This window comes from Mustela nivalis (assembly GCF_964662115.1).
Source record: "Mustela nivalis genome assembly, chromosome: X".
Taxonomy (NCBI): domain Eukaryota; kingdom Metazoa; phylum Chordata; class Mammalia; order Carnivora; family Mustelidae; genus Mustela; species Mustela nivalis.
Window position 1 is genome coordinate 38,744,771 of NC_139040.1, and position 27,752 is coordinate 38,772,522.

Genomic DNA, 27,752 nt, shown 5'->3' on the forward strand with positions numbered 1-27,752 from the left:
TCAAAGAGACTGAATCATCTACCACCCTTCTCTTAAAGCTGTATGGGTCACCAAGGAGAGTCAGGAAGTGCTAGGGTAGAGGTTAGGGAACGGTCTTCTCTCCCTTAGAGCATTGAGTAATGCCTCCAAAAAGACCAGGACCTTTAAAATGAGGACTTCGCAAGGCCCTGGGGTGCAGGACCTTTGGCTGACCCATCATGATTCAGAAGTTGCTGGAGCCATCTCTGATACTCGGTCTCCTCAGGTTTCCCTGGACTTCCTGGTTTACATGGACTGAATGGGCTTCCAGGAACCAAGGGAACCCATGGAAATCCAGGTGAGGAAGACCCTCAAGGGCAAGAAGGAGAGCATCAGCTCTTCCAGAAGGCTGGCGGGGGCTGGCCATGAGTTCTCAACTGTAGGATATCCCATATCCTTCAGCTCATAGATCTCCTTGCCAGCCCCCTCCTGACCCGGTCTGAGGTGCCTTGATTTGTGGAGGAAGGAGGAGGGGGAAGAAGTTCGTCCTTCTACCCAGAATGAGCTCTCCTTCTCGTTACTTAAGTACTCCTGTTCTGGCATGTGTCACACAGTCCCTGAGCCTGTGAGCTAGGCAGGAGGGCCTCAGCTGCACTGAGTTCTGTCCCTCCTCTGTCTGCATCTCCTCCTAGGACCTAGTATAACCGGCGTGCCTGGGCCAGCTGGCCTGCCTGGTCCCAAAGGGGAAAGAGGTTCTCCAGGAACTGGCCTCGGAGCCCCAGGGAAGCCAGGAATGAAAGGACAAAAAGGTGGCCGAGGTAAGTGAACCCAAGTCAAGCCTTGTAGAAGCTGAGTAAGGCCCGGGCAGGGAGCCAAGGTTGGGGCTCCTCAGGGCCACATGGCTCACAGGGTTGAGTTGTGCATATCTTCATGTCCCTAGGGATCATGGAACTCAATGGAACTGACTGCTGAGCTGGGGGCCATGCTTAGGGCTTTTTCAGAAGGCATGTCAGGGAGAGAAGTCCAGTGAGCTCCCTTTAGCCTCCTTATTCCCTCCTGCTCTCCCTTATTAACCCCAGGGTCTCTCTTGCACCCTTGGCCAGGGCCTGACTTTAACGGCCTTGAGGGACAGGGCTTGTCCATTTAGCAAGAGATTTGCCAGAAGTTCCTCAACATCCGGGGTGGATGGCGCGCCACTGCCAGGGTCCTTAAAAGACAGCATGGCTGCCGGAAGGAGCCCAAGACTAAGAGGATAAATGTCTCCGTAGGATAGGCACTCCCTAGGCACTCAGGATCTGTGGGGTTTACTAGAAAGCAGTTTTTGCCCTCATGTCAGCCCCTGACTCATGGTGTCATCTGAAGTCTCCTTCTGAGCCTTCCCTTCCCAACCTCATAAATGGTGAAAATGAATTCTGATTCTCTCCTTCTCCTTGGGAATGTTCCTAAGACCCAGATACAAGGCACTCGATGTAAGACAGGAAACAAATTTAGTGTAGCATCTTACCTAGGAGTATGGCCTCTGAAGTCAGACTGCTGGATTCAAATTCCAGCTCTACCCCACACTGGCTATATGACCTTGAACAAGGAAATGACTCACCCCTCGGTCCTCAACGGACTCTTCATTTTCCTTTTCTATAAAATGGGCATAATAAGAGAATCGACTGCACAGGTTTGGTGAGGAACCAATGAGGAGTGAGGTAGTAGGTATGAAAGCACTTAGCACAGCATCTGGCACATGGTAGGTGCTTAAGAAACGTCCGTTATATCATGATGTATTCCCAGGGCAATCCTATTTGCAAAATGTTCTGCACCTCCGTTTGCTTGTGGAGCTTGAGGGCCCCCTGCCTCTTATTTATGTGCATGTTTGTATAATGCGTGTCTGTTTTCCAGGAAATAATTCCTACACTAATTCATTTTCTAGTGAATTTTATATTGGTGCATCTGCTCTCTCTGTGTTTCCTCTTTCTTTTGGTCTGGATCAACCTGTTCTTTTCTGAAAGCCAGCAGCTTCTCCCGAGTGGGGGCTCCCGCAGGGTCTGAGCCTATAGGCAGAGAGTGTGGCTTTTTTCACAGGAGGTAGAAAGAGGGGGCCCAGATAGAAGCAAAACCCAGATGGTTTCCCATCTTGACTATGGATGCCTAGTCATTAAATTATCCATTTCCTTTGACTCTCTGTGGTAATAAGAAAATCACAGTGACAAATGTAGTAAAAAGCACATGTGAAGATGCCTACATTTCAGGAACACCATGTTGATTTAAAACAAACAAAGAAAGAAAAAACAAATAAACAAACAAAAACCCAAGTTGCAGAGAAAGACGTTGGGTATGATTCCACTGACCAATTTATAAATAAATGAAAACAAGCAATATATCTTTTAAGGACACAGATACATGTGTTCAAACTGGGAATGTGGAACACAAAATTGAGGAGTGGTTGCCCCTTGGAAGGGAGGGAAGGTAGTAGGGATCTGTGAAGGGCATGCAAGGAAATTCAAAGGTAATGCCCTCTTCTTTTTTCTTAAATTGGGTGGTTGGAACAGAGATGCTCATTTTTATCTGGGTGATTTTTTTACTTGCTATTTATAAATATTCTTCTGCTCCTCTCAATATCTAATTAAAACATGGTTTTAAAAGTACACCGCAAATATCTTCCCCCCATAGAAACCTATCTCTGTTATGATTGTAGAAATCAGTGTAAAATGAAGATTTACTCCAAAGCAAACTTCCTAAACTAGTCCCTGTCCTAAAATACCTTTATCTAAATAACTTTGAATCCCACCATTCATTTTCTCATTTGCACTAAATATTTAGAGGCTGTACTTGTGTATCTAGGCTTAAGTCTTGGACACTCAAATGAGTTGGAAAAACATGCCACCCAGCATTTTCATATACTCCTTTAAAGTGCCTCATTGTTAAAGAAATACGTGAACTTTTTTTTTTTTTTTTTTTTTTTACTACTTGAGATCAGTAGAACCTGTATTTCAGTTTTAATGCTAAATTGGTGGAATTCAAAACTCAAGAAACAGGTAAAAAGAGAAGGCACCTCCAAAAACTACTATGGGAGCTTTTTATAGTCTGTGTGCTACCCATAGTACCATCTGGTGTCTTGCTTATTGCTTTTTGCTTCATTTCACTATATATATATATAAATATATGTATGTGTATATATAAAGCTATATTTTCAGGAAAAAACACAATATGTCTTTCTTTTCAGATGTTTATCTTTGTGACAAAGAAAAATACTTGAAAGGTTCATCGAGACCTAACTGACCATACTTAGAAGTAGCACCACATGGCTTTACAACTGTTTTTTCTTGTTTTCTTTTGTCTTGTTTCCAGACCTAGAATAATTTTTTTACTTTTTTGTCCTTTATGTTCCATCTGCATTCAGTTCACTAATGAGCTGTAAAAACCACCGGAATTCACCCATCTGCCATCTTTCTTTATGCATTTTTATGGATTTACTATTTCTTTAATGAAGCACAAGAAGTTCCACCTTAGTATTTTTGGCTTTCTTCATCAGAAAAACAAAAATTCAACATTAGTATTTTTGGATTTTATTGTTACAAACAAAAATCATCTCAAGCACCAGAATAGTTTATCACCCAGTGGAATCTATTTCTCTTCCTTGGAATGTATTCTAGAGTATGCCAAAATAATAAATACATTTCTTTTATGCTACAAGTTTAAGACGGACTTCAACATTTTCCGTATGGCTTTGATGCGATTTCCGACCAAGACTCCACACATGTCTTTGTGTGCATATTCAATAAATCTGTCATCCATTGAAATTTTCTGGTTTTGAGCATTGTAGTAGAAATCGTTGCACAAATGGAAAACACGTAAAAAATATCAGAGCAGATGAGTATTTTTGTATCCACTCTAATAAATGGCATTTTTCTTTGATCAAAAGCGGGGAGGGGATATGGTATAGAGAAATTATGCAAGCATCCAGCTGATACAGTTGTCTGTAAAAGTATTTTCCAGTTTACCTAGAAGACCCAGAAATTAGCCCTAGAAGACACTGGTAGCTGCAGCCCTCTTGGGACTTCCACTCAGACCCAGCAGGCGGCTGTTTTGGCTGGAGCCCATGCCCCACCCCACCCCTTCTACTTTCTCTGGGGAGCCCCAGACATAACTGGCTAATTCAATGAAAATGTGCCACAGGGCCAGGAGGTTTAAAAACACTTCAGGAAACTTCAGTTCCAGGTCATGCCTTCTTTTCTTCCCCGTTTGAGGGAAATCTGTCTGAAATTTTTCCATTTCCAGTGACACTGAGAGCTAGAACTTTCCAAAGCTCCATCCCGAGGAGGAACTGAGGCACCTGCTGGGGGTGGGGGTGTTGTGGAGGAGGGAGCGTGGGGCAGGCGAGAGCAGGGAATCACTGTGACCTTGTGTGTCTGCTGCCCTTCACCGGTCTGCCACCCCCCCCCTTCCATTTTCTCTGGAAATGCCTGACCATACCAAGCCCATAGTGGCACCTTTCATTTATTCTTTGCAGGTTTCCCAGGTCTCCAGGGTCCTGCTGGTCTGCCCGGTGCCCCAGGCCTCTCCTTGCCCTCAGTCATAGTGGGACAGCCTGGCGACCCTGGGCGACCAGGCCTAGATGGAGAGCGAGGTAAAGACAGGAAGCCCCAAAGAGGTTTGGCCTTTGCCTTTTGTCCAGATTTGGGAGAGGTCCTGATACAGTCCAGCCGCATTCCTACTGCTTGGCCCCCACATCCCTCCCCCAGCAGGGACACAGGGGACTGGAACGGGCTGCATTTGCTTGGAGGGTTTGGGAAGGTCCAGGCACTGGGACCCCACATACAGCAAGGGAACATTCTCTGCCCTGGGAATGGGCTTTGGCTTCCTAGCAGCCCCAAGGCCTTTGGTGGTGGCCGCTTCCAGCTCATCTGCCCTCATTCCTCTTCTGATCTTATCCTTAGGCCGCCCCGGCTCCCCGGGGCCCCCAGGGCCCCCTGGGCCATCCTCTGATCAAGGTGACCCTGGAGACCCTGGCTTCCCTGGAGTTCCTGGCCCTCAAGGGCCCACAGGAGACCAAGGAATTCCAGGTTTCTCCGGCCTCCCTGGAGAGCTAGGACTGAAAGGTATGGCTGCACGGCTGGCTGTTGGGCTCTTTCCAACTCCACAGTTAGAGATGGCCCCTTCCTGATCATGCCCTTCCAACCCTCAAATCGGCCCAGTCTCGACCCCGCTGTCCCCTACCTGCACCACCGCGCCAGGCCCTAACTTGCTTTCCCTTGGACTTTGCCAGGCATGAGAGGTGAGCCTGGCTTCATGGGGATTCCAGGCAAAGTTGGGCCACCTGGAGACCCAGGACTTCCTGGAATGAAGGGGAAGTTGGGGCCCAGAGGTGAGTTGAGAGCACGTGCCTGCATGCTCCCGAGCTCGAGGAATGGGTCTGGGGGTCACGAACCTACAGGAGCCTACCTACACTGCTTACCACACCAAGAAAGCCTGGATGTCTGAGGCAGCTGAATGAAGCTCCCCCAGGGAGGGTATCGCCCCAGCTTGGGGCATCGCTGCCCCCGGCCGCTTCTGGAACTGAAGGTCACTACCACCATGGGTCCAGCTGCTGATGTCCCCTCTGCACTCTTTCTGCCTCTGCGGGCACATTCAGTTTGGTTTGCACTCGTCGCCACGTAGCCATGGGCTCAATTCTGGAAATGAAGGACTCTTTCCATCCTTTACCACCATCCCCTCATGCACACCCAAACTGTTAGCAAACCCTGTGGGCTGCTTCTCCTCAATATGTGTGCATCTGCTCACCTCTCAGCCCCTCCCTGGCTGCCACCTGGGTCCAGGGCACAGCCAGTTCTCAAAGGAATCACTGCAGTGACTTGCTAACTGGCCTCATGGCTTCCTCCCCTGTTGGACAGCTCCCCCAACAATCATTGCTCCATGAAGCAGTCAGATCTTGTAAGACATAAATCCTCCACTGGCCTCCCATAGCAGAGAAATGAACTGTGGTTCCCAAAGTCCCATGGGACAACTCCCTCTTCATCCCCATCATCAGCCCTTCCTCTTTTCTGTTCCCCTTCTTTGCCACACCAGCCTCTTTCATTTAGCCAACCCAGTTGACCCCAGGGCCTTTGCACAGGTGAGGTCTACTTCCTTGAGTCCTCTTGCCCTCCACTCCACCCCTGCTCCTTCTCATCTTTAATCGTCTCAGCTTTAATGTCCATGCTTCTAAGAGGCCACTTGTTACTCTTTCTCAAGCAGATTCTCCACCCCAGGAACCCCTCAGCTCACCGTCACAGTCTGTGTCACTGTCACTGAGCTGTTCATTTCCTTTGTAGCGCTTCTCACAACTTGCAGGAAGACGAATGGTATTTTTCAGGTTATACATCTCCCATCTTTCTTACCAGACCGTAATCTCCACAACATTCTGTGCCTCAGTCTATCAGGGTGTGCCCTATAACAGGCACTTGAAAAATAGTTGGTCAATGAAATAGTAAGCAAATCAGCTCATGTGTCTCTTTGTAAATTGGCAGACCAGGCTCAGGGTCCTAGGCTGTGGTGCCAGCTGAATCTCTGAGGTTGGACTCCTCCCCTTGGCCTCCTTGGCCTTGTGCTCTAACCAGTGAGGGAGCAAACCAGCGACGCCAGCCCCAGACGAAAGCTCAGGCCACCTCACTGGCCACAGATGTGTCCTGACTAGCCTACCGTGTCCCAGGCCCTAGGAAACCATGTCCCAGACCCTGAGGAAACATGATGAATGTAACCCACTCTCTGCCTTCTAGAAGTTACCAGTTCACTGGGGAGGTAGGTGGGTAAAGAGGACATCACGTAAAGGATAGTGACAGTCTTTCTGGATGGACCCAGTGGGGACTGTGGGGGCAAACAGCAAAGGCTGAAAGCGGGTGATGGCCAGGCAGGAAAGCAAGCTTCTGGGGCCCTGTGCTGGCTGCCTCCTCTGCCTCCACCTGATATTTCCATCTCTCCCACTTGTCCCCAGGCTTTTCTGGACCCCGAGGTGCTCCTGGACAAAAACCAATTACAGAAGCAGTTCAGGTTCCTCCTGGACCCATGGGTCTACCAGGCATCGATGGCATCTCTGGCCTCATGGGAGACCCTGGGGTTCAAGGCCCTGTAGGCCTCCAAGGTTAGAAGAGCGCCAGCGACAGGGGACTTCTCGGGGAGGGGAGTTAAGACGGCCTTGGCTGAGAGGCTGAAGCAACTGGCTGGGATCTCCAGCTCAGAGCATTTCCTCCATTCCTTCACAAAGCCCCTGAACTTCTTGTTGGGAAGTGGGGGCAGCAAGGTCAGCAGAAGTACTTGGCTTTAGAACATGTGTGGGCAGAACATAGCAGCTACTCCAGGCAGGGTAGCGCTTCCCTTTCTACTGTGCTGCCGAGGGAAGGAGGAAGTGTGGTGGGAGGTCAGGAGCCATGGACAAAGCCCGAGGCCTCGTGCAGATTGGTGGTCAGGAAACCCAGCTTCCAATCCTAGCTTCCAATCCCAGGTGATGCACCAGCTCCGGTAAGTGAGTAGTCTCTCTGGGTGCAGGTGTTCTCATCTCTGACATGGGACTCTGACAGCTTCTGTGCATTCTGTGCATAGTGAGGAGAATGAGAGGAAGGGAGGAGTAGGTGTGAAGGGGCTCAGAAGGGCTAAGTGCAGAGCAGTGGTCCCAGGACAGAGAAGCCAGGCCAGGAAGCTAAGAACTAGCAGAGGTGGCTCAGCCCAGGAGTGCTCTAACATGATGGTCAGTGCGCCCTCTCCTGGTCAGTTCTGGGCATAACACACAAGTCCTTTTTCCCTGGGGCCTGCTTTCAAGGACTTCCCACACTGAGTCCCGGCTGCTGGCCTTCTCTCCTTGCAGGCTCCAAAGGTTTACCTGGCATCCCTGGCAAAGATGGCCTCAACGGACTCCCCGGCCCGCCTGGGGCTCTCGGTGACCCTGGTCTTCCTGGACTGCAAGGCCCTCCAGGATTTGAAGGTGTGGTGATGTCAGCACCAGGGGGCTGAGGGTTTCCATGAGGGTAGGGGGATTTGGAGTGAGCCAGAATCTCAAATCTGAGAAACAGGAAATGGGGCAGTAAAGCCTGGCACTGAACGGAGCCTGGAAAACCAGACTGCATTTCATTCGCTCCCATCCACCTCTGAGCCTGGGAAGGATGAGAGCCCCACATTCTGGAAGGCCAAGGACTCCTTCCAAATCCTTCTCTGGGTTCTCTTCTCTGAGAGCTATGACGGTCCTCTAGCCTGGCCGCTGGCCCTGCACTTCCCCTCTTCTACCCTGGGATTCTGACATGGAAGGGAAAGGGGTAGTTCAAGGCATAAGACAGTCTGAGATGAAGAATGGCTGCTACTTACTTCCCATTTGGTAACAGGGATGGCAAATCAGTTGTCCTGCGCAGAGACCAGCTCTGAGACTCAGTGGATAAAGGGGTACAATTAACTAGCCACGTCTTCCATGGGCAGGAGAACTGGTGGGATTTTTGCCCCGCTAATCCTAATTCTGCTTTCGCTGCCTCTGATTCATCAAGGGCCCGGTTATGTCCTGGGAGAGCCTGCAAGCTCCACGGAGTCGCCCCCTCGGCCCCCTCCTGCCTGGCGGCTGGGGGAGGGGAGCTGGATAAGCACACTTTTGCAAACAGGGACTCTGCGGCTGGATGCGCCTGAGCTGGCATTCCAGCTCCACGGGTTGGGGACTTGTGAGCCTGTTCCATTGTCTACAGATCGGGGTAATCGGGTTTTTGTGAGGATCCAGTGAGCCCAGCTGAGTGCTCAGCCTGAGGTCAGTGGCTGCCTTTATCAGCGGCTCACCCTACCTCTCTTTCCTGCTGTCTCCCTCTCAGGCGCTCCAGGGAAGAAGGGTCCCTTCGGGAGGGCTGGAGTGCCTGGGCAGAGCGTGAGAGTGGGGTACACCTTGGTGAAGCACAGCCAGTCGGAACAGGTGCCCCTGTGCCCTGTCGGGATGAGCCAGCTGTGGGTAGGTTACAGCTTGCTGTTCGTGGAGGGACAGGAGAAAGCCCACAACCAGGACCTGGGTAAGTACCGGCTCTGACACCAGCCTTGGTCACCCCCCCCCACCACCAGCACCCCAGGGATCAAGAGCTCCCCTCTTCTGTCCTCTCAGCCTGGGGCGGGCCCACCATTGGGTAGCAGGATTCCAACAGTAGCTGCCGTGTCAGGCATATCTGGGTTTAAACCCTGGCGCTCCCACCTACTGGCTGGGAAACCTAGATGAGTTCTTCCACCTCTCTGAACTGCCACTTCCTCCTTAAACGAAAACAAAGCTAAGGCTAGTACCTATCTCAGAGGCTGCTATAAGGATTACATGAATCACCCAATGGAAAACGCTTAGGACAATGTTCGGCATGTTAAGCAGGAGTAATAATAATAATATGACCTGTGGGGCAACAGCAATTACCCGGGAATTAATTGTATTGTCTGCAGGTGTGCCGACTCTGAACCACAGACTCACTCTATTCAATGCGGATTTGACACAGCAGATTAATTAGGGAGTCCTTCCACGGCTTAGACAAAGATTCCTTTCATTCTCGAACTTCCCTGGTGTGTTGAGAATAGGATTGGACCAACAGACGCCAGCGGATGCATGATATTCCAGCCCTGGAAGGAGGGCCGTCCCTTCTCTGGGACAAGTAGCTGGATGCCACCCAGGCCAGTCCAGCCCTGGTGGCACTGGGCACGGTCCCAGCTCCGCCTCTCAGCCCCACCTTACCTGCCTCTGCCCACCTGCTCTCCTTCCAGGCTTTGCTGGCTCCTGCCTGCCCCGCTTCAGCACCATGCCCTTCATCTACTGCAACATGGACGAAGTGTGCCACTACGCCGGGCGTAATGACAAATCCTACTGGCTCTCCACCACTGCCCCCATTCCCATGATGCCTGTGGGCCAGGCCCAGATCCCCCAGTACATCAGCCGCTGCTCTGTGTGCGAGGCACCTTCACAGGCCATCGCTGTGCACAGCCAGGATGTCACCATCCCGCGGTGCCCCCTGGGCTGGCGCAGCCTCTGGATCGGGTACTCCTTCCTCATGGTGAGGCCCTGCCTTGCCCCTTTCCCCAGTGTAGAGGCAGAGGACAGTGGTGGGGGTACGGTGGGGGGGGGCCCTGGGAGGGTCCCTCAGGCAGGTTCGCAGGCTCAAGCGACACGATGTAGGAAGCAGAGAATTTGAAGTGAAGGAAGAGATTTGGCCTGACCTTGGCCAAGTTCTGCATGAATGATGGGTGATTCTGAGAGTGAGTAGAAGGGAGTGGTTTGCACCTAGCAGTCCAGGGTGAGAATATCTATGAATCACAGGCAAAGGCCCTGATGTCTCCACGCCTGCTTCAGGTACACCATAAGCGAGGGAGGGAGGTGACAGGCGATCCTGGTGGACAGCCGATCCTGGAGAGGCTGCCCCCCACCCTCGAGGCCGGGACACACTGTCATGGCCCAGGCTGGGCATGGCCGCTCCTTCCTCTTCTGCCCACGGTCCCAGGCCCCTCCGGCCGCCGCCATGTCCTCCTGAAAGGCTCCGATGAGGGTGTACTCTGTTTCTACATCCTTACTGAGGTTTTTGCTGCTTGCCCGCTATGGTGGGAGAGCTGTATGTCTTGGTAAGAAAGAGCTGAGAACATCTGCAAGCCCAAGGAGGCATCAACTCCCTCACACGCATTTCTGTGTGAATATCCGGGGTCGGGGGTCATACATTAAGTAAGCAAAAGGTAGGTTTCGGGTCAGAATCGCTCCCAGGGAACACCAGGGTGGCCCCTGCTGAAGTACTCTGCCTCGCCAGAGCTTCCTTGCTAGATCGCCAGGGGTGAGATGACGAGAAAGTGTCTGAAGAATTACCAAAGCCGTAGGCCTCCTCACGTTAGTGTGCCCACCTGGGATGAGGTACTTCCTTGTTTTGCTCTGTGTGAATTGGGCAGTTTATCCCCATGTGATACAGAGTCACCTCACCTCTCCTTCTGTCCCATCCACCACCCAGACCAGGAAATAAGTCAAAAAGGCCCCTGAGTTTCCACAAGGAATAGCACAAAAGTTGTACAAAATCACCTGTGTTTTGCTCCAGGGAGCACTCTTAAGTCCTTACTCAGAATCTCTTTACTCTTACTTTTCACAGAATTCTAGTGTTCTAGAATATCCATATTTTCCTGAAAACTTGTAAGGGTGGGAATTTGGACTGCCTAGTACAGCCTCTTGGGACCATAAGACATGCCTGCTAAGAAGGAGAAAAGAGGGAGAAAATGATTCAAAGCTGGCCTAAGAACTCTGGGGACACAACTGTCCAACGCAAAAAGCAACATTCCCAACAACAAGCCTGAGTCCTGTGCCAAGTGTAAAATACACAGCGTCTGCCCAATTAGTAAGGCAGGGTAGTGTGTCCTTTGTTCTAGAACATGTTCCATCTGAGGTTCAAAATGAGGAAAGATTTGACACTTCATATATCAGGAAAATCCCTTCTAAGGAGACTAACCCTCCCGGAGCTGTGTAAAGCAAGCCATCCCTGAGCGCCCAACTTGGGCATTTGTCCCATTGGCCATTTGCTGACCCTGGGGGGATGAAGCCTCTTCCTCACCCCCTGTGGTCCAGCTAATACCCCAGCTGACATGAAGGGAGAGGGGGTGGGGAGTGCAGTGACACGGACTGCTATCTGTGGGTACAGTGACTGGCGACTATGGGCTAATGAATGGTACTGACGTTGGATGCTGAAGGGGCCCTGAAGCGGGGGCCAGGACGCTAGGCCACATACTCCTTGCTGTTGCTCAGCAAGCAACAATGCTCTGTGTTGTCCTAAAGGGTGTGGTACAGGTGGAAAACGTTAGAAGTTCTAAGGAAGCTAACTGCAGAGCCGGCACTATTCAGGCTGGGGGAGGGGCCCCAGGTTTAGCCACTTGGTGGAGTACCACATGCTCTTCTTGGGGTTCACCACCAAGGGCTTGGAGTAGACAAGGGTTTGGAGAAGACCTGCATTCTAAAACCTACTGAATCTGCCTTCATTCAGCTTTTCTCAGACTTACTTGCCCACGGGGATTGGCAAGGAGCCACCGAACACACTTCGGAACTCAGTGGGATGCTCGGAGTTTGGTGGGGGAGGACACTGGCCAAGAGATCCCCGCTGCCCAAGCGCAGTGGGTTAGGAGGTCACTTGGGGAGCTTGGAGGGAATGCTCCTGGCCCTGAGGAGCTACAGGCTCAAGTGGTCCTAGGAGATTTGAGGCTGTAGGCTAGATGCTAGGGCTGAGCCAGGGGCCAGAGCTGCGTAAGGGCCCAGGGCTGAAGCGCTGACCCCATCTGTTGCAGCATACCGCGGCGGGCGCCGAGGGCGGCGGCCAGTCCCTGGTCTCCCCGGGCTCCTGCCTGGAGGATTTCCGAGCCACTCCTTTCATCGAGTGCAGCGGGGCTCGGGGCACATGCCACTACTTTGCCAACAAGTACAGTTTCTGGCTGACGACGGTGGAAGAGAGGCAGCAGTTTAGGGAGGAACCGGTGTCCGAAACACTGAAGGCCGGGCAGCTCCACACCCGCGTCAGCCGCTGCCAGGTGTGTATGAAAAGCCTGTAGAGGGGCAGCTGCCGCACCCCCGCCGCCCACCCCTTCCCCACACAACGGTCACCTCACAGCTGAAGAAGGAAGGACCCCTGCTCTGTTGCCTCTCCGTCAAGTCGTACATCGGAGTCTCCTGAGGGCTGGACTACTGGACACTGGTCACCCTGACCATCAGGCCCAATGGGTGAGCCCACCCTACTGGGGCCTGCTGTCCCATTTCAAACTGGTGCTGTTGTTGGACGTGGATGTTTGCAGGCTTATTCACGGCTACCTCAGAAAGACCTGCTGGGCGACTGCTTTCTTAGACTCCTAGCTTTCCTCATTGTCTTGATCAGAAAGCCCTTCACCATAGCTGAGAAGTCACTTCTTTCTGTCCAGAGGTCACCACATTATTTGCCTTAAACCAGAAGCTGGTGTTTCCACATTCAGCCAGAAAATTCTCTGGCTAAGCATTCACAGGGTGGCTTGAGCCTGCATGGGGCAAGCTCTTACTCATCCAGGGGACCCACTGTGTCTAGGCAGGCGGTGGACCTGGAATGGGGTGCCCACCAGCAGCCGGGGGTGCTCTTTGGTTCCCTCAAGGGCGAGCCAAGCTGGGCCCCAGAGTGCTTCAGGAGTGGGTTTGTTAACTTCAGATGATCCCCAATGAATTACTTCCTCCTTGCCAGCGCCCTCCCCAGCCAGAGACGGAGAACTTGGCCTAGTCCAGAGTAGAGCAGGGGAGGCACCAAGTGCAGCCAGGCCCCGAAAGGGAAATGAGAACCACACCCCTTTCTCCCAGGCCGGGTCGGGGGTGGGGGTGGGGGGAGTTGGGGGCAGAGAGGTGGATGGGTAAGAAGGTGTGAATTTTGCTTTGGACTCCAGGAACAAAAAAAGACAAAGCCCTTGTCCCAGTTTCTCAGAGGTCCCTGTTTATTCCAAATGCCATCCAGATGTGTGCAGTGGGGCAAATCGAAGCCATGGTGTTTTGGGTCCTTAGCGTTCTGAGGCTGTTGTTAGAGACTTTCCATTAAAATGTCCATCCAATTGCTCTTTCATGGGTAGCCTGTTAAACTATTTTAATACATTGTTAAGTCTCATAGAAATCTAGCACACTCCTCTCCTTAGCAGTTGGCAGACCTAAAACAAGCTGGAGTGGACTATAAAGTGTATTGCATTCTCTGCAGGGGGATGTGTTTTAACCACTTCCCCTGATTATCAGTTTCCCGGAATACCTAGCTATGTTAACATGAGGCAATTCCTTCTGGGTGATTCTGTTTCCTTAAATATTATGTAAACCATGCCAACACAGAGAAAGCAAAATCAGTATAATCTGAATTACTGTTACCTTCACCTCCTAAGTAATAAGCATGCTGTCAGCTTTGTGCATTGCAAATAAAAGGACTCACACATCAACATTCGGCTCTTTGGATGTTTTCTGATGAATACTTTTCTAAAGTCCATCTCGCTATAATTCGTGAGTTCCCCTCAGAGCCTGATAATGCAAGCTGAGCTTTACAACATAATACTGAGATGGAAAAAATACAATTAAAGTCAAAGGGTAGAAGGCAACAAATCCACAACTTCTCTGAAAATACACCTACAACTGCTTTTAGCCCCATCCATGCTAGAGTTCAAGAAATGGGTTTCCATACTTCTGGGGCCTCCGTATCCTTTACAGAGAAATCAAAAGTAGAGAAATGTTGGGGGCACCTGGGTGGCACAGTCAGTTAAGCATCCAACTCTTGGTTTTGGCTCAAGTCGTGATCTCAGGGTCATGAGGCCAAGCCCCACATCAAGCTTCTTGCTCGGTGAGGAGTTGGCTTGAGACTCTCTCTCCCTCTCCCTCTGCCCCTCTACCCCACCAACCTCACATGCACATGCTCGCTCTCTATCTCAAAAATAAATAAATAAAACCTCTTTTTTAAAAAAAGTAGAGACATGTTGAGGTTGTTAAAATCAAATCTGAGACATATATGCATATTTTGTATATGCATAAAATATATCTTCTGGACTGATAAGAAAGCCATGATTCTGGGAGCATTCGGAGAAGGAAACCAATCCATGGGAGGGAGAGACATTTTCACTGTATATCATTTTGTACCTTTTGATTTTTGAACTACTGGAATATATTACCTACTGGGGAAAAAATGGAATTCAAGGAAACAAGTGTTCTAATATTCCTACATATACAGAAAACAAAACAAAAAACAAAACAAACTTTAGTTTGGTGCTGGCTTTCAAGGCTAGTGTTTGCTGGCCTTCCTCGGGCCTTGGTAGAGAAGGGGGGTGGAATGCACCCAAGTTAAGAGGGAAGGAGAGAAACATGGGCTTGAGGTACAGCCGCACAAAAGAGGGTTTAGCAAAGCCAATTTGATCAAAATGTGCTTGAAGATTTGCTATGTTGCTCATCCTGAAATGGTTCAGAATTGCATTTGCCGCACGGATTAAATGTCACCACGTGAATAATTTTTTCTCATTATAGCTGTCAACCAAAATGGAGTCGAAGTCAAAGGCCAATTTGGATTTCCCCCGAATCAACAATTTTAAGTCCGTGATTGGCAAACTACAGCCGGCACACTAAATCTGCAGCTTACCGCCTGCTTTTGTAAATAAAGTTGTATTGGCTTCCAGCCAGGCTCATTTGTGTGCACACCAGCAATGGCTGATTTTGCTCTTTTGCCCTTTGACCACGGAGCTGAGTGGCTGTGACAGAGACCATATGGCCTGCAAAACCAGAAGTGTTTACTATTTGGCCCTTGGCAGGAAAAGTTTGCATACAGCTGATTTAAAGTGATCAGGACTTGGGGCACCTGGGTGGCTCAGTCGGTTAGGCCTTTGGCTCAGGTCATGATCCCGGGGTCCCAGGATGGAGCCCCAAGTCTAGCTCCCAGCTCAGTGGGGAGTCTGCTTCTCCCTCTCCCTCTGCCTTTCCCTGCCGCTCATGCTCTCTCTCTCTCTCTCTCTTAAATAAAATCTATTTAAAAATGAGTTTTTGAATAAATAAACAGGTAAGGCGATCATGGCTTGATTGAAGGGCAGGGTGGCATGTGACAAAACATCAGTAAGGATGGCAACACCCATCATCAGACAGCAAGTTGCCCTCAGCTAGAAAGGGAATCAACCAGGGCGCATTTGATGTGATTTCTCAGGCAAATTTTTGATCTGAATTATAATCATTTAAAATACATATTCAAATAACTTAAAAAGACCTTTTTCTCCCTGATGCAATCACTTTATTATTAGAGCAAGAGAACAGATTGCTTCTTAGTATTTAGCCCAAAAGAGGTCACTCCTGAAGGGGTGAAGAAGCACAGGGAAACCATCTCTTCTCTGCTGGTGCTTGAAGCAAGGTGGGAGTTTCTGTCTGTCTTCCAGACATCCATCTCCTCGTTTCAGTAGCTGAAGACTCGCTGTGGCCAGGTAAGACAAGCCGGGAAGCAAGGGATAACTCCTAACCTTTCTGTTCCTATGTTCCATGATTGTTCTAGTTCGTTCTGGGGGAGGGTTATTATCGTTTGTTTTCTGAGAAACGGTAATTGGCTCAGTCATGATTGCTTTCAAGTTTGTATGCTGTTGGCATATCAGGCACTTGCTGACTAGAAAAGTCTCATGTAATGGGTTTGTGCTCTTCTTGTGCCGGGTGGAAGACAGACCGCCAAGTCGCGTTTCCGCTATCCTAGACGCTCAGGATCTCGAAATCTTCCTCCAGGTCAAACTCCTCTAGTTGTTCAGTAGAGTCAATGAATTCTGTTGGAGTACAGAAATGAGAAAGAAGGAAGCTTGACACTCTGGTTGAAATGGTCAGTACAGTTAATAGTTAAGGCTATTCATTTTTTAATTGTTTTGCTAGAGAAACGTGGAAGAGACTCGCAGGTGGGACCGCGGACAAGTACTAGAGATTCTTTAGAAAGAACCACATTGAGGGCGCCTGGGTGGCTCAGTTGGTTAAGCCATTGCCTTCAGCTCAGGTCATGATCCCAGAGTCCTGGAATCGAGTCCCATATCAGGCTTCCCCTGCTCTGCAGGGAGCCTGCTTCTCCCTCTCCCTCTGCCTCTCCCCATGTTTGTGCACTCACTTTCTCTCTCTGTCAAATAAATAAATAAAATCTTTAAAAAAGGGCACCTGGGTGGCTCAGTAGGTTAAGCTGCTGCCTTCGGCTCAGGTCATGATCTCAGGGTCCTGGGATCGAGTCCCGCATTGGGCTCCCTGCTCAGCGGGGAGCCTGCTTCCCTCTCTATCTCTCTGCCTGCCTCTCTGTCTACTGTGATCTCTCTCTGTCAAATAAATAAATAAAATCTTTAAAAAAAATCTTTAAAAAAACTTATAAAAATTTAAAAAAAGAAAGAGCCACACTGAGATACCACCTTACATCAGTCAGAATGGCAAAAATTGACAAGGCAAGAAACAACAAATGTTGGAGAGGCTGTGGAGAAAGGGGAACCCTTTTACACTGTTGGTTGGAATGCAAGCTGGTGCAGCCACTCTGGAAAACAGTGTGGAGGTCGCTCAAAAAGTTAAAAATAGTACTACCCTATGACCCAGCCATTGCACAACTGGGTATTTACCCCAAAGGTACAGATGTAATGAAAAGAAGGGGCACCTGCACCCCAATGTTCATAGCAGCAATGGCCACAATAGCCAAACTGTGGAAAGAATCAAGATGCCCTTCAACAGACGAATGGATAAAGAAGACGTGGTCCATAAATGCAATGGAATATTACTCAGTCATCAGAAAGGATGAATACCTACCATTTGCATTATCATGGACGGGACTGGAAGAGATTATGCTGAGTGAAATAAGTCAAGCAGAGAAAGTCAATTATCAAATGGTTTCACTTATTGGTGGAGCATAAGGAATAGCATGGAGGACATTAGAAGAAGAAAGGGGAAAATGAAGAGGGGGCATATCAGAGGGGGAGATGAACCATGAAAGACTACGGACTCCAGGAAACCAACTGTGGGTTTTGGAGGGAAGGGGGAGGTGAGCCCAGTGATGGGTATTAAGGAGGGCATGGATTGCATGGAGCACTGGGTGTTAGACACAAACAATGGGTCATGGAATACTACATCAGAAACTAATGATGCACTGTATGGTGACTAACATAATTAAAAAAAAAGAAAGAAAGAAGCAAAATAGTTAAGTTCATTACACAGTCTTATTCCCAGGGATGAGGACAAGGCTCTGGGGTCTTTGAGGTACTTTTCAAATCACCCCTGGCCCCTGATTTGTTTTTTTGGGCCAGACCATGAATATACATTCTCTTCATTTTGATTTCACATGGCCCTTTTGCATCGAGCTCATTTTCTTCAACTCTCAGGCTTTGAAACTGGTACAGATCAGTTCACTGGAAGATTAAAATCATCGAGGACACACTCCGTGCTCAGCCCAGCTGAAGAGACACTGTACATTCTATGGAAAGCCTGAGCCACAGTTGATTCAGTCTCATGAAACAACAGCCACCCAAGAACCCTGGAACAATGGCTTACCTGCCCCAGTGGTTGTCACTTCTGGCTTAGCTGGAGGAACAAAGGGAGGCCAGTGTGATGGATGTTTCTGAACTAATTCAAACATCCTTAAATTTTCCTTTAGGATTTCCTGAGGACACACAGAAACAGCTGTAAACATTTCAGACTGACTACACATCAGGCTGGTTGTCCATCTGTGATCCCAAACCCTGTGAGAGTGGCCTGGTTGTTGAAAGGTGGGAACCAAGCCCAGTGCGCCCATCTTCTCCTCACCCCATCCGAGGACCCAGCCCCCTTCTGTGCTAGCGCTGGTAGCCCAGGAAGGAAGGACACTGGACGGAGGAGCTGATGGAAAGCCAGACGCCCTGGCCTAACTCAGTTCAGCGGCGAGCTGTCCCTGATGTGTTGCCTCCAAAGAACTTTGTGTTCATTACGTGAAACCTGGCCCCAAAGGATCCGGGGACAGCATATTGGCGGGGTTTTGATTTTAGTCCAACACATGTGGTGTATGTCCTAATTGATATGGCACAGTCTTACCAGAGAACTTTCATTCAACCTTTACAGGGGGTGTGTCTAGAGTTGCGCTGCCTTCTAACAGGTTAAGAATTACCTTTAGAAAATAATTTTCCATTGTGTCCCAGCCAGTGTTTCACTAGGGTGGCAGAGTCAGTTAGGGACATTAACGTCAATTATCTGTTGGCTCGTGAAGAAAAAAAATCTGCCCTCCTCACACTTGCAGGAGGCTCTGGGCTCCCATCTCCTGGCCTCTATTTTCTTTCTTTCTTTCTTCTTCTTCTTCTTCTTCTTTTTTTTTTTTTTTTTTGGCAGGTAGGAGAATAGCACGTCTCCTGCCATTCCATCTGGGGCACTTTTCAACTATTCCCTGTGATCGTCCTTCTTTAATAAGCATTTATCAATGTCTCCTACGTACTTGGCATGTGTTAGAAGTGAGGATGAGCAGGGAAGATACAAAGACTGGTGAGCCAGCAAAAACGTTGACTACCCTTTTACACAAAATACTGAGAAGAGAGCATATCTGGCTTTGCTGTCTACACAGATTCCTGCAAACTGTGTTTCATTTAGCAGCAGCGTGCCGACCTTTAATAGAAACAAGACAGCTAAGAGAAAGACACACTCCCTAAACTACATGGACTATATGAAACTGTTAACAGACCACGAAACAAACAGAAAAGCAGTTTGGTTCCTTCAATCATCTCAGCGCTATGAAGGGCACGAGGAAGAATTTAGACGGAACTCTGTGAAATTAGCATTAAGTGAAAATGGTGGAATATTCGTTGAATATTTCATGTGACTTGCAGGCATAATCGGATGAGACATTACGTAGCTAAAAATATCACCCACTTGACATACTAAGCATATTTCAAACAAAGGTTTTGCTCTGGTTCCCCCCAGAATTATGCATAATTCCCCACATCTTAGTTTTTCTCTTGCAGTATAATCCCATCAGGCTAGACTCATGTCACTACATGGAGCAGTCTTGAAAAGCGATCCTATTGAATAACTTCTGCTTTTTAGACTAAGAAAAACATACATCGTTACCTTCTGTACAAGGCTACACCAGCTATCAAAGTCCTTTTCTTCTTTGCAGAAAAATCCCTTGGGGGGAAAAGCAAGAGAACAGAACTTAGAACTGGTCAGGGGCACAGAGTCAGGCCCTCTGTACTACAAGATGGCGCCCCTGGCCTGGAGCTAGGATGGGGGCTGCTCTCTTTAGATGCATCTTCTGGCAATAATGGAGCACATTGGCTGCATTGCTCCCTCTCCTGGGCCATTACTTTACCTGGACACACACATTTACACGTTCATTCCACCCCTCCCTCTCTGTCCTACTCGCTCTCCCCCACCCCCTGTCCCTCTCCCCTCATACTGTGAGATATAGTAACTTGAAGGCCAATCTCCAAAGCATGGGGTTAATTCCATTACCCTCGGTGCGTAAATAGACACATCCATAAAGAACAGTTGATTAAACCAACCACAAAAAGTCAAATAATACTTGTAGCTGGAGGTAGTACATGGTAAGATGGCTTTGACCTGAAGGAAATGATCTGTTAGAATAAAGAGAACCATCCACCTCCTTCCCCATCCTCAGAGCCATCCTACAGTAGTGAAAGAATGGTCCAAAACAAGAGGAGGGCTCTTGTCCACTCTCGATCTCTGGTGCTCTGACAATTAGGTTAAACTGGAAGAGAGGATTCAGCCAGGCCTCAGAACCAACAGTAACTTTACAGGCAGCTGTCCCTTTAGTGTGTGAAGACAGTCGTCATACCTCCAGGGGGGAACACCCTGAGTGCCCAGGGAAGTGAGCACTATCTACCCAGAAGGTCTTGCCCCTCTGATCCCTCCCTAACTATGTCCCGCCTTATTCCCTGAGCCTGGGTAGCAATAACTAGGGGGCAAGAAGTAAAAGGGTAAAGACTGTAATGCTAATAATAACTAGCATTTACAGAATGCTTACAAGGTGCCCAGCCCTGAGCTGAATGCCTTATGCCTCCCACAGCCCTGAAGGAAGTACTGTTCTGCTCATTTTAGGGGTGAGAAGGCTGAGGCTCAAAAAAGTTCAAGGGCTCCTCCTAAGTCCATGGCTAGGAGGTGGCAGGGCCAGGATTCCAACTCTAGCAGTTTGCCTTCAGGGTTCATCCCTTCCCTACTATACTATGGTATACCTCTGGGGGGTGGGGCGTGGTGAGGGAACATACTCTCTCGCCTTCCTACTCAGCAAAGCTAGAGAACTCCCCAGAAACCAATCTGTAACAGGGTGGCATCATGTCTCTTGGCCCACCCAACCTTCAGATACCCACCAGCGCTACGGAAGGATCCAAGTTCAAGATGTTCATTCGCTGTGGGGACTGTAGGCAATGGAAAGTCTGGTCATCAACCGTTCCATTCTCTTCGGTGTCAACAAAAGTCTGGGTTGTGTGAGGGTCCAAGAAAATGAGCTCATCACCTGTTTGGAATGAGACATGCTTAATCTAGAAAGAACGGCTGCCCCTGTCCCACTGCTGTCCCTCAGGGGGAGGAAGCACTCTGGTTTTCTTAACCCCTCCCTTTGGTGACAATGGGAATGAGATGACAGAAAGCCTGAACTCAGGTGATCATGCTTGAAGGAAGCCAAATCCAATCACTCAACCAGAGGACCCTAGCAGTTACATCTCCTCAAAGCCCAAGACCAAAAATGGAGAGGGACGGGTTTGAGCAAATGAGCAAATGAGAGACCAGAGATGATGTGGCAGGCTCTGTGAGCAGCAGTTAGCAAAGAGGTGGGAGGTACAACCACCAGGGCGGGAGCCCAGGTACCATTAGGGAGCTTCCTGCCTCTTTCCACATTGGGAAGCATCTTGCTGGCTCCATGCCATTGGTTCTCAGACTTGTGGGCAGAGAGCACATCTGGTAAGAAAGAAAAGGCCTTGGCCTTCCCAGAGAAATGGAAATGCTGACTCTGTTAATGATGGGCTCTGACTTCTGATCTCAGTTAGCTAGCAAGTTAAGCGACTCCTAGTGGAAAGCTTTGATTCCACCACAGACACACCTCACCAAGGAAATTCACTTTGAGATGATCCGCCTGCACAAAGGAGAGAAGAACCATGCTTTGTCAAGGTGGAAAAAGCCCAACCCAATAACGACCTGGGAGGAGTCTGAGATAATAGCACCTCTACTTTGATATCCAAAGGGCTGAGAGGCCCTCCAGGGCTCATCAGTGTCCTGCTGACTTGGCCAGAGTGGTAGCCCATCCTCACTGGTCAGGCTTCGGGACCATCTGGGCCTCTGTGTTGTAGACGGGGTTGGGCAACCAAAGAGAGATCTACCCAAGGCAGGAGAATGGGGTAGGAAGAGATGCCCCCCAAGACCCTCCCTGAAGTGACATCCAGAATGGCGTTGGGCCACATCTAAGTGTTTCTGTCAGCAGACAACGTGTTTCTGATGCCTGATGAATAGCTTAACTTGTCTCCACCACAGACATATATATCCCCGCTAGACCACTGCTGGGTAGATCGGTTATGCCCCCAAAGCCTCAAGTCACAAAGAAAAGCAATAACCAGGATGTTCAGAAGGAAGCCTACCTATGACCACAGAAAAGGAAGAAGGAAAGGAAGCTGTGCACAAGAAAATGGAAATCCAGAGCGGGATTAGGAGCAAGCATTCTGCCAGTGTTTCAAGTTAAGGTGCTGGGAATAATTGGATAAATAAGAGCATCCTCTCTGATTCTGGCCCTTTCCAGGTGTGTGCCTGCGTGCGCGTGCGCGTGCGCATGTACGTGTATGTGGAGTGGAGCTTTTCAGGTGCCGCTGTTTCTGAGAATGCTTAGAAGAGATACAGTAGAATCCCCCAAAAGTTCTAGAAGTGATGTGGGGACCAAACCCAGGTCTCTAATTAGGCCTGAGAACAAGAGGCCATCTGGTCAGCCATCTGCAGACAAGTGGCTTATGCTATGGATCCTTGGTGGCAACCTTGCCCAAAGTGCAGGGGGCAAACATCTCCTGTCTAAGCAGGCAAAATCGGACAGACAGACTCTCATCCTGGACATAGGGTCACACATCGAGAGCTTTCCCCAGCTTCCCACTGGAAAAGAGGGCCCTCAGGAAGCAAGGTAGCATGGCAGGCAGAGATGGCCTCATTGGAACTGAATGCTGGTTTGGCTACTTTCTAGCTGGGTGACTTTGAGGCAATCCCTCCAACTCTTAGTTTCACTATACTAAGCTTTACCTCACAGGAGTATCTAACTATCTGTATCTATATCTCTATATTGGACTATCTGTCTATACCTGTATGTGTATGTATGTTCTCTATCTATCTGTCTGGGGGTGGGACTTTGCAGGGTCCCTGACACAAGACAGCTTTTCAGCAAATGGCAGTTCTCATCTGTTCCCTCCCTTCAGACATTTGACCATTCTGGAATCCCCAACCTAATACAGTCAGGGGGTAAGTTAGACAAGGGGATTCGGGTGGACTTTGGGGCCTCCAATAAAGGTGAAGCAAAGGATTTATGAAAGGCAATGGGCAAATGGGAACTGTGCACACCTCTGTCTGGGTTGCTGAGGATTGCCCACACCCCTTTAATGAGTAGTCAACCTCCACAAAAGTCACCTTGACCCAGCAGTCTCACGAAACAGGAGGGCTATGCCAGCTTGGCAAACTCTCTCTGGGTAACTTGGGGTAAGGGCAGTTCAGGCCCCCCAGGAATCCCATCCATTGTTCCTTGAGGTCCCTCCAAAATTATTTTCCAATCGGTTCCTCGAACAAAGAAAAAGGCAAAATTTATTTTTGCAACCTTTTCTTTGACAGGAACCCAAAAGTTTAGAAGTGGAAAGCATGTATAGGACTCCAAAGACTATTTGGTATTGAGAAAAAACAAACGTCTCCTTGATTTGCAAAGCTGTAGTTCTCAGCCTTGACCAATAGATGGCAGCAATAGTGAGTGCTCAGGCCACTGCAGAAACCCCACCTCAAAGAGAATTTCGCAGGCAAAGGAAAGGCCAGTGTGTGTGTGTGTGGGGGGGGGGGGGTCAGGAAGGGTGGGGTCACCTTTCACTGGGTGTGCACTACATCCCCGGCTCTTGGCTGAGTGCTCTTCTGTAGGTGACAACACAGCAAGGCAGGGGTGAGCCCTATGTTCTTTTTTGTTTTTTAAAGTAAACTCTATGCCCAATCTCGGGCTCAAACTCAGGACCCCAAGAGCAAGAGTTGCGTGCTCTACCCCCAGCTGAGCTGGCAAACTGAGATGAAAGGGTGGATATTCTTTTCCTGCTGTCACACGGCTGGCATGAGAGATAGCCGACAAGGCTGGGGATGTCAGTTTCCCATGCCACCTCAGCTCTCTGAATCTCTGAGTGGGGCGGAGGGTGGCCAAGCTCACTGCACCCTCTGCTCTGCACATCCCTCATGCCATTCCCCATGCCTGCTCTGGCTCCTCTTGCCTATCCAAGGCTCCCCATTATAACCCAAGCTCATATTCCCCAAGACCCAATTTCAGGCCACACCACTCCCTTCCCTGTGCTCTTCAGCACCAACCATATGCCTGGGCCCTTGGTACACAACATGTGGTGTGTACACCAGCAGCATTGGGCCCACCTAGTTAAAAGTGCAGAATCTCTGGGCCCACCCCGGACCTGCTGAGCCCGCATTTTAATCACCTCTCAGGGTGATCTGTGTGCACACCAGAGTTTGAGAAGTACTGGGCTAGCTTGCCTGGTACGCCAAGGGCCTTACATGACTCAGATCACAGCTAATGTATAGGGTGGCTGGAGTTCCAGAGGCATCAGCTGAGGCAAGGGAATGCTGGGTTGCTCGTTAGGATCCGTGTTAGGAACATTAGTGGCTTTAAGGCTTAGCCCCCATTAGCAGAAAAAGGATAGCTCTGTCTTTGTCTCCTCTCAATTCTTCCTGTTCATGGCTCCAAACAGTGAGGCAGCAGGCCCAGCTGCGTGGGCCTGGGAAGTCAGAGGATAGGTCCTAGACCAGATGCCCAAGTCCCAAGAAGAGGGAGATCCATAATGCCAGGCAAGTGGAACCCTGCCTCCCTGAGCCCCCACAGAAAGGAGAGGGAGAGGCTAAAATGTCATGCCCTTGGGGTGGTCCCATGGGCAAGCAGCTGTGGAACTGTCTTTCTGAGAGGCAAGGCAATGGAGGGACTGAAGGGGGCACCGAGAAGTGTTATTCTCCACAGATCAGGCCAGAGACAGGATGAGCTGACCAGAGGCCATGGAAGCTCTGGGTGAGATGAGGGTCCCCTAACCAGAATTGCCTGGGCTCCCGTGCAAACTTTCTGCCCACCCCCAACCCAGCCCGTGACGACTTACTTGTGAATCCTCTTTTCTTACCTAAGAATCCTATGAAATAATAGGCGTTATTTGGTTTTCCTCCTAATGCCCCTAAAGACTGTGGCATCTTAAAACACTCCTAGAGGGAAAGAGAATGCAAGATTCTCAACTCACTTGTGGACTGCTGCTCACGGATCTCCGTGCTCACATGGCGGTGTGATGGGCAGGCGGCAATGGGCCCGGAAAAAGGACCGACTTACTTTGAACGCATCAACGTAGACAGGGTTGATTTGGTTTATGCCCAGGCGAAGGGGCACAATGAGCAGCAGGGGTTTCCAGGCTGAGCGGCCCGCAGGGGTGCCCTTACTCTGGTTCGACGCGTTCAGAGTGTCAGGGGGACTCTCCCCGACTGTATCGGCACTCAAGGGAAGGACACAACACATTTTTTCTGGAAAGATAAGACAAGAGAACTGGGTCAAGGGGTATCCAGTCACCGGAGATATGCAGAGGGTGAAGCTAAGGACCTCCTCATCTCCTGGCCTGGAGCCCCACCTCCTCCGCCACTAGAGGCCAGCTTGCCTCACCTCCCATGGGAAGCCCAGGCTGCTCCTTCAGCCCTTACTTCCTTCTGGCACCTGAGCGCTCACCTCCTGCCAGATATTAGAGGCTCACTGAGAAAATCTTATTTCTCAACTAGTCCGCAAGGGCCTCTGAGACAGGGGCCGTATCTTTCGGTTTCTCTAACCCCATGGTGGAGAGCATAGGGCTGGGCAAATGGCGGCCTTGGCAGAAGACCTGTCAGTGGTTTAACTGATTATCCTCACTTTGAGTATCCTGCAGGGAAAGGGTCTGGGCCCTTCCAGGGAGAGAGGACCCTCTCATTGTTTTCTTCCTTTCAGAAAGCTGAAAGGGAAGAGAAGAAAAGGCACAGGGAATGATTAACCAGAGTCCTATGCTCCTCTAAGTTTCCCTACTTTGGTGAAGCAGGCTGGAGGCAGTGTCTGTCTGTCTGTCTGTTTCTCTCTCTCTCACACACACACACGCACACACTTTCTGAATGTTGAGGAAGGACCTCAACCACCCAACTCCCAGGAAGGAAAAGAAGCTAGGGACTCACTGATATCTTCAATGACTACTGTGTTATCCATGGAAACATAAACAGCCAAGGAATTCCATTCGTCAAATAAAGCAAGTTTTCTGAAAAGCAACACACAATGAAGTCAAAATTGGGGAAGATCGCAACATCAGCAGGGAGCAGCACAATCTATGTCCTGTGTCCCTAAAGTCACTGAACACTGAACCACAGAGAAGTAAGGGTTTGAGTCAAGCTCTGGCCCCCTGGGCTGAGAGCCCTGGAACATTCCATGTCCAGGACCCTTGAGAATGCCACAGAATCACTGTTTTCAAATCCTGAAAAAAAAAAAAAGCCTGCTTTACATAATGGAAAAATCTACCTCACAAGATGATGTCACTTCTGCTGGGTGAAAGAGAAAAGGTACCAACATTTCTGCCAAGAGATCTTGTTTTCTCTTCTCAAATAAAAGACAATCTGACTTACTAGGGTATTTTCCCCCCAAAAGGGAAACTGTCATGGAAAAAAAAAAAGTGTGTGTGTGTGTGTGTGTGTGTGTGTGTGTACATATATACACACATACACACATATATACATATATACATACACACAAGGGGTTGGGAGCATAGATAATACAGAGAATAAGGCCCAGGAAAATGTAGAAAAAGAGAGAGATCTCTTACATCCCTCCACACATGCAGTGAAAATGCTATTCGAGAAACTTTAGCTTTAGGTGGCCTTGGTGCGGCGCCTTGTTGGTCAACAGCTGAAGACAGAGAGCATGCGGAATTGTGTGACTTTGGAAGGGGTTAGAAATAAAACCCCTTTCATAGAGGGATCATCTGGGGTCTGAGTAAAGCAGCATGACCTCATCTCCCTTACATTTCTCTCTCGCCTGTCTGAAAGAAGGCCTGTTTAACCCGGGTACTTCCGGGATTCTTGGGTAAAGCACAGTCTTACTGGACAAAAGAGAAAAAAAACATTCTCTTCCTGACCAAGGTAGCTCCTAGGAAGAGGTTAATTACCATTCCACTTTAATTTCATTCCGTTTGAGGTATGACCTTTCCCTGATATACTAATACTCTGTTGTTAATGGTAACAATCACAACGAATCAGGACCCACTTAATTTTTTTTTTTAAATATGCTTCCATTTGTCCGCCGTTGAGAACTTCAAAATTTAGACGAAAGAAGCAAATTCTGAGGGACGTCACATAAAAACCCAAGTATTTCAGGCTGGGCCTGAGGCCCGGCATGGCCCTTCTGATTCATCTTCTACGCGCTCTACCCTGGCTTCCTACACTGGTTCCCAAAATACTGTCAGATCTTCGCTCAGCAGAGTCAACCATGCCCCCTGAAAGAACTGTGAATTAAGGTAAGAAATTGCTCTAGATGGGCTGTACCATTAGCAAGAAGTAAAGCCAAGATACAGATTTCACTTGGGTCCCTGGGAAATCCAGCCTACTTCCCTCATGAGCATATTTCCAGAGCATTCTGATTCCATGAAGACTGGCTTATAACTGAAACAGTGCCCCCTCGGCACTTTTCATGGAGCAGGTCCCCCCATCATCCTCCAGAGAACCCAGTAGTTGAAGAAGCAAGCTACACCCAAGGAGTCCAGATGGTTTCAACCTTCTGAGGGCCTAAATCCCGCCCCAGATTCTGGATGCAATCTTCATTCATCCTTCAAGTATGCATTTGAGCACTGTGTGTGCAAGGCAGTTTTATGTGCTAGCCTTACAGGAGTGAACGAGACAAATACAATCTCTGCCCTCACTGACTTTGCATTTGAAGGCAGGCGTCAGGAAGGAGAGGGACAACAGGCAAGGAGGCCTGCAGGTGCAGGCCTAAAGCCACTCACTCCGTTCACTGCTAAAATGTTAGTCTTAGATTCTCCAGCCGTGGGAGGTGAATTCTGCAATTTAACAGAGCCATGGCAAAAAGACCCTGCTGGGGTATGTGGAGTCGGCTAAGAGATAAATGACTGACCCC

At 49.3% G+C, this 27,752-nt stretch overlaps 2 protein-coding genes across 10 annotated transcripts in view; one reads left to right on the forward strand and one right to left on the reverse strand.

Annotated features, from left to right (window-relative positions):
• Positions 1–13,860, forward strand: part of COL4A6 (collagen type IV alpha 6 chain) — a 271,016-nt gene extending 257,156 nt beyond the window's left edge. For all 3 annotated transcript variants that reach the window (XM_082717346.1, XM_082717348.1, XM_082717347.1), the window contains 10 exons: positions 245–316; positions 651–776; positions 4,460–4,576; positions 4,887–5,048; positions 5,216–5,314; positions 6,920–7,066; positions 7,787–7,903; positions 8,766–8,957; positions 9,682–9,968; positions 12,220–13,860. In XM_082717346.1, coding sequence (XP_082573472.1) covers positions 245–316; positions 651–776; positions 4,460–4,576; positions 4,887–5,048; positions 5,216–5,314; positions 6,920–7,066; positions 7,787–7,903; positions 8,766–8,957; positions 9,682–9,968; positions 12,220–12,480 — 1,580 coding nt within the window. In that variant the 3' untranslated portion in view covers positions 12,481–13,860. The remainder of the gene's footprint in view (positions 1–244; positions 317–650; positions 777–4,459; positions 4,577–4,886; positions 5,049–5,215; positions 5,315–6,919; positions 7,067–7,786; positions 7,904–8,765; positions 8,958–9,681; positions 9,969–12,219) is intronic.
• A 1,797-nt stretch (positions 13,861–15,657) lies between these two features.
• Positions 15,658–27,752, reverse strand: part of ATG4A (autophagy related 4A cysteine peptidase) — a 53,991-nt gene continuing 41,896 nt past the window's right edge. For 5 of the 7 annotated variants that reach the window (XM_082717397.1, XM_082717393.1, XM_082717394.1 and 2 more), the window contains 7 exons: positions 25,808–25,887; positions 24,951–25,138; positions 24,751–24,829; positions 20,734–20,879; positions 19,475–19,531; positions 17,936–18,044; positions 15,658–16,194 (listed from right to left, as the gene is read on the reverse strand). In XM_082717397.1, the coding sequence (XP_082573523.1) occupies positions 16,124–16,194; positions 17,936–18,044; positions 19,475–19,531; positions 20,734–20,879; positions 24,751–24,829; positions 24,951–25,138; positions 25,808–25,887 (730 nt within the window). In that variant the 3' untranslated portion in view covers positions 15,658–16,123. The remainder of the gene's footprint in view (positions 16,195–17,935; positions 18,045–19,474; positions 19,532–20,733; positions 20,880–24,750; positions 24,830–24,950; positions 25,139–25,807; positions 25,888–27,752) is intronic. The other 2 variants (XM_082717395.1, XM_082717396.1) reach the window with 1 other exon arrangement.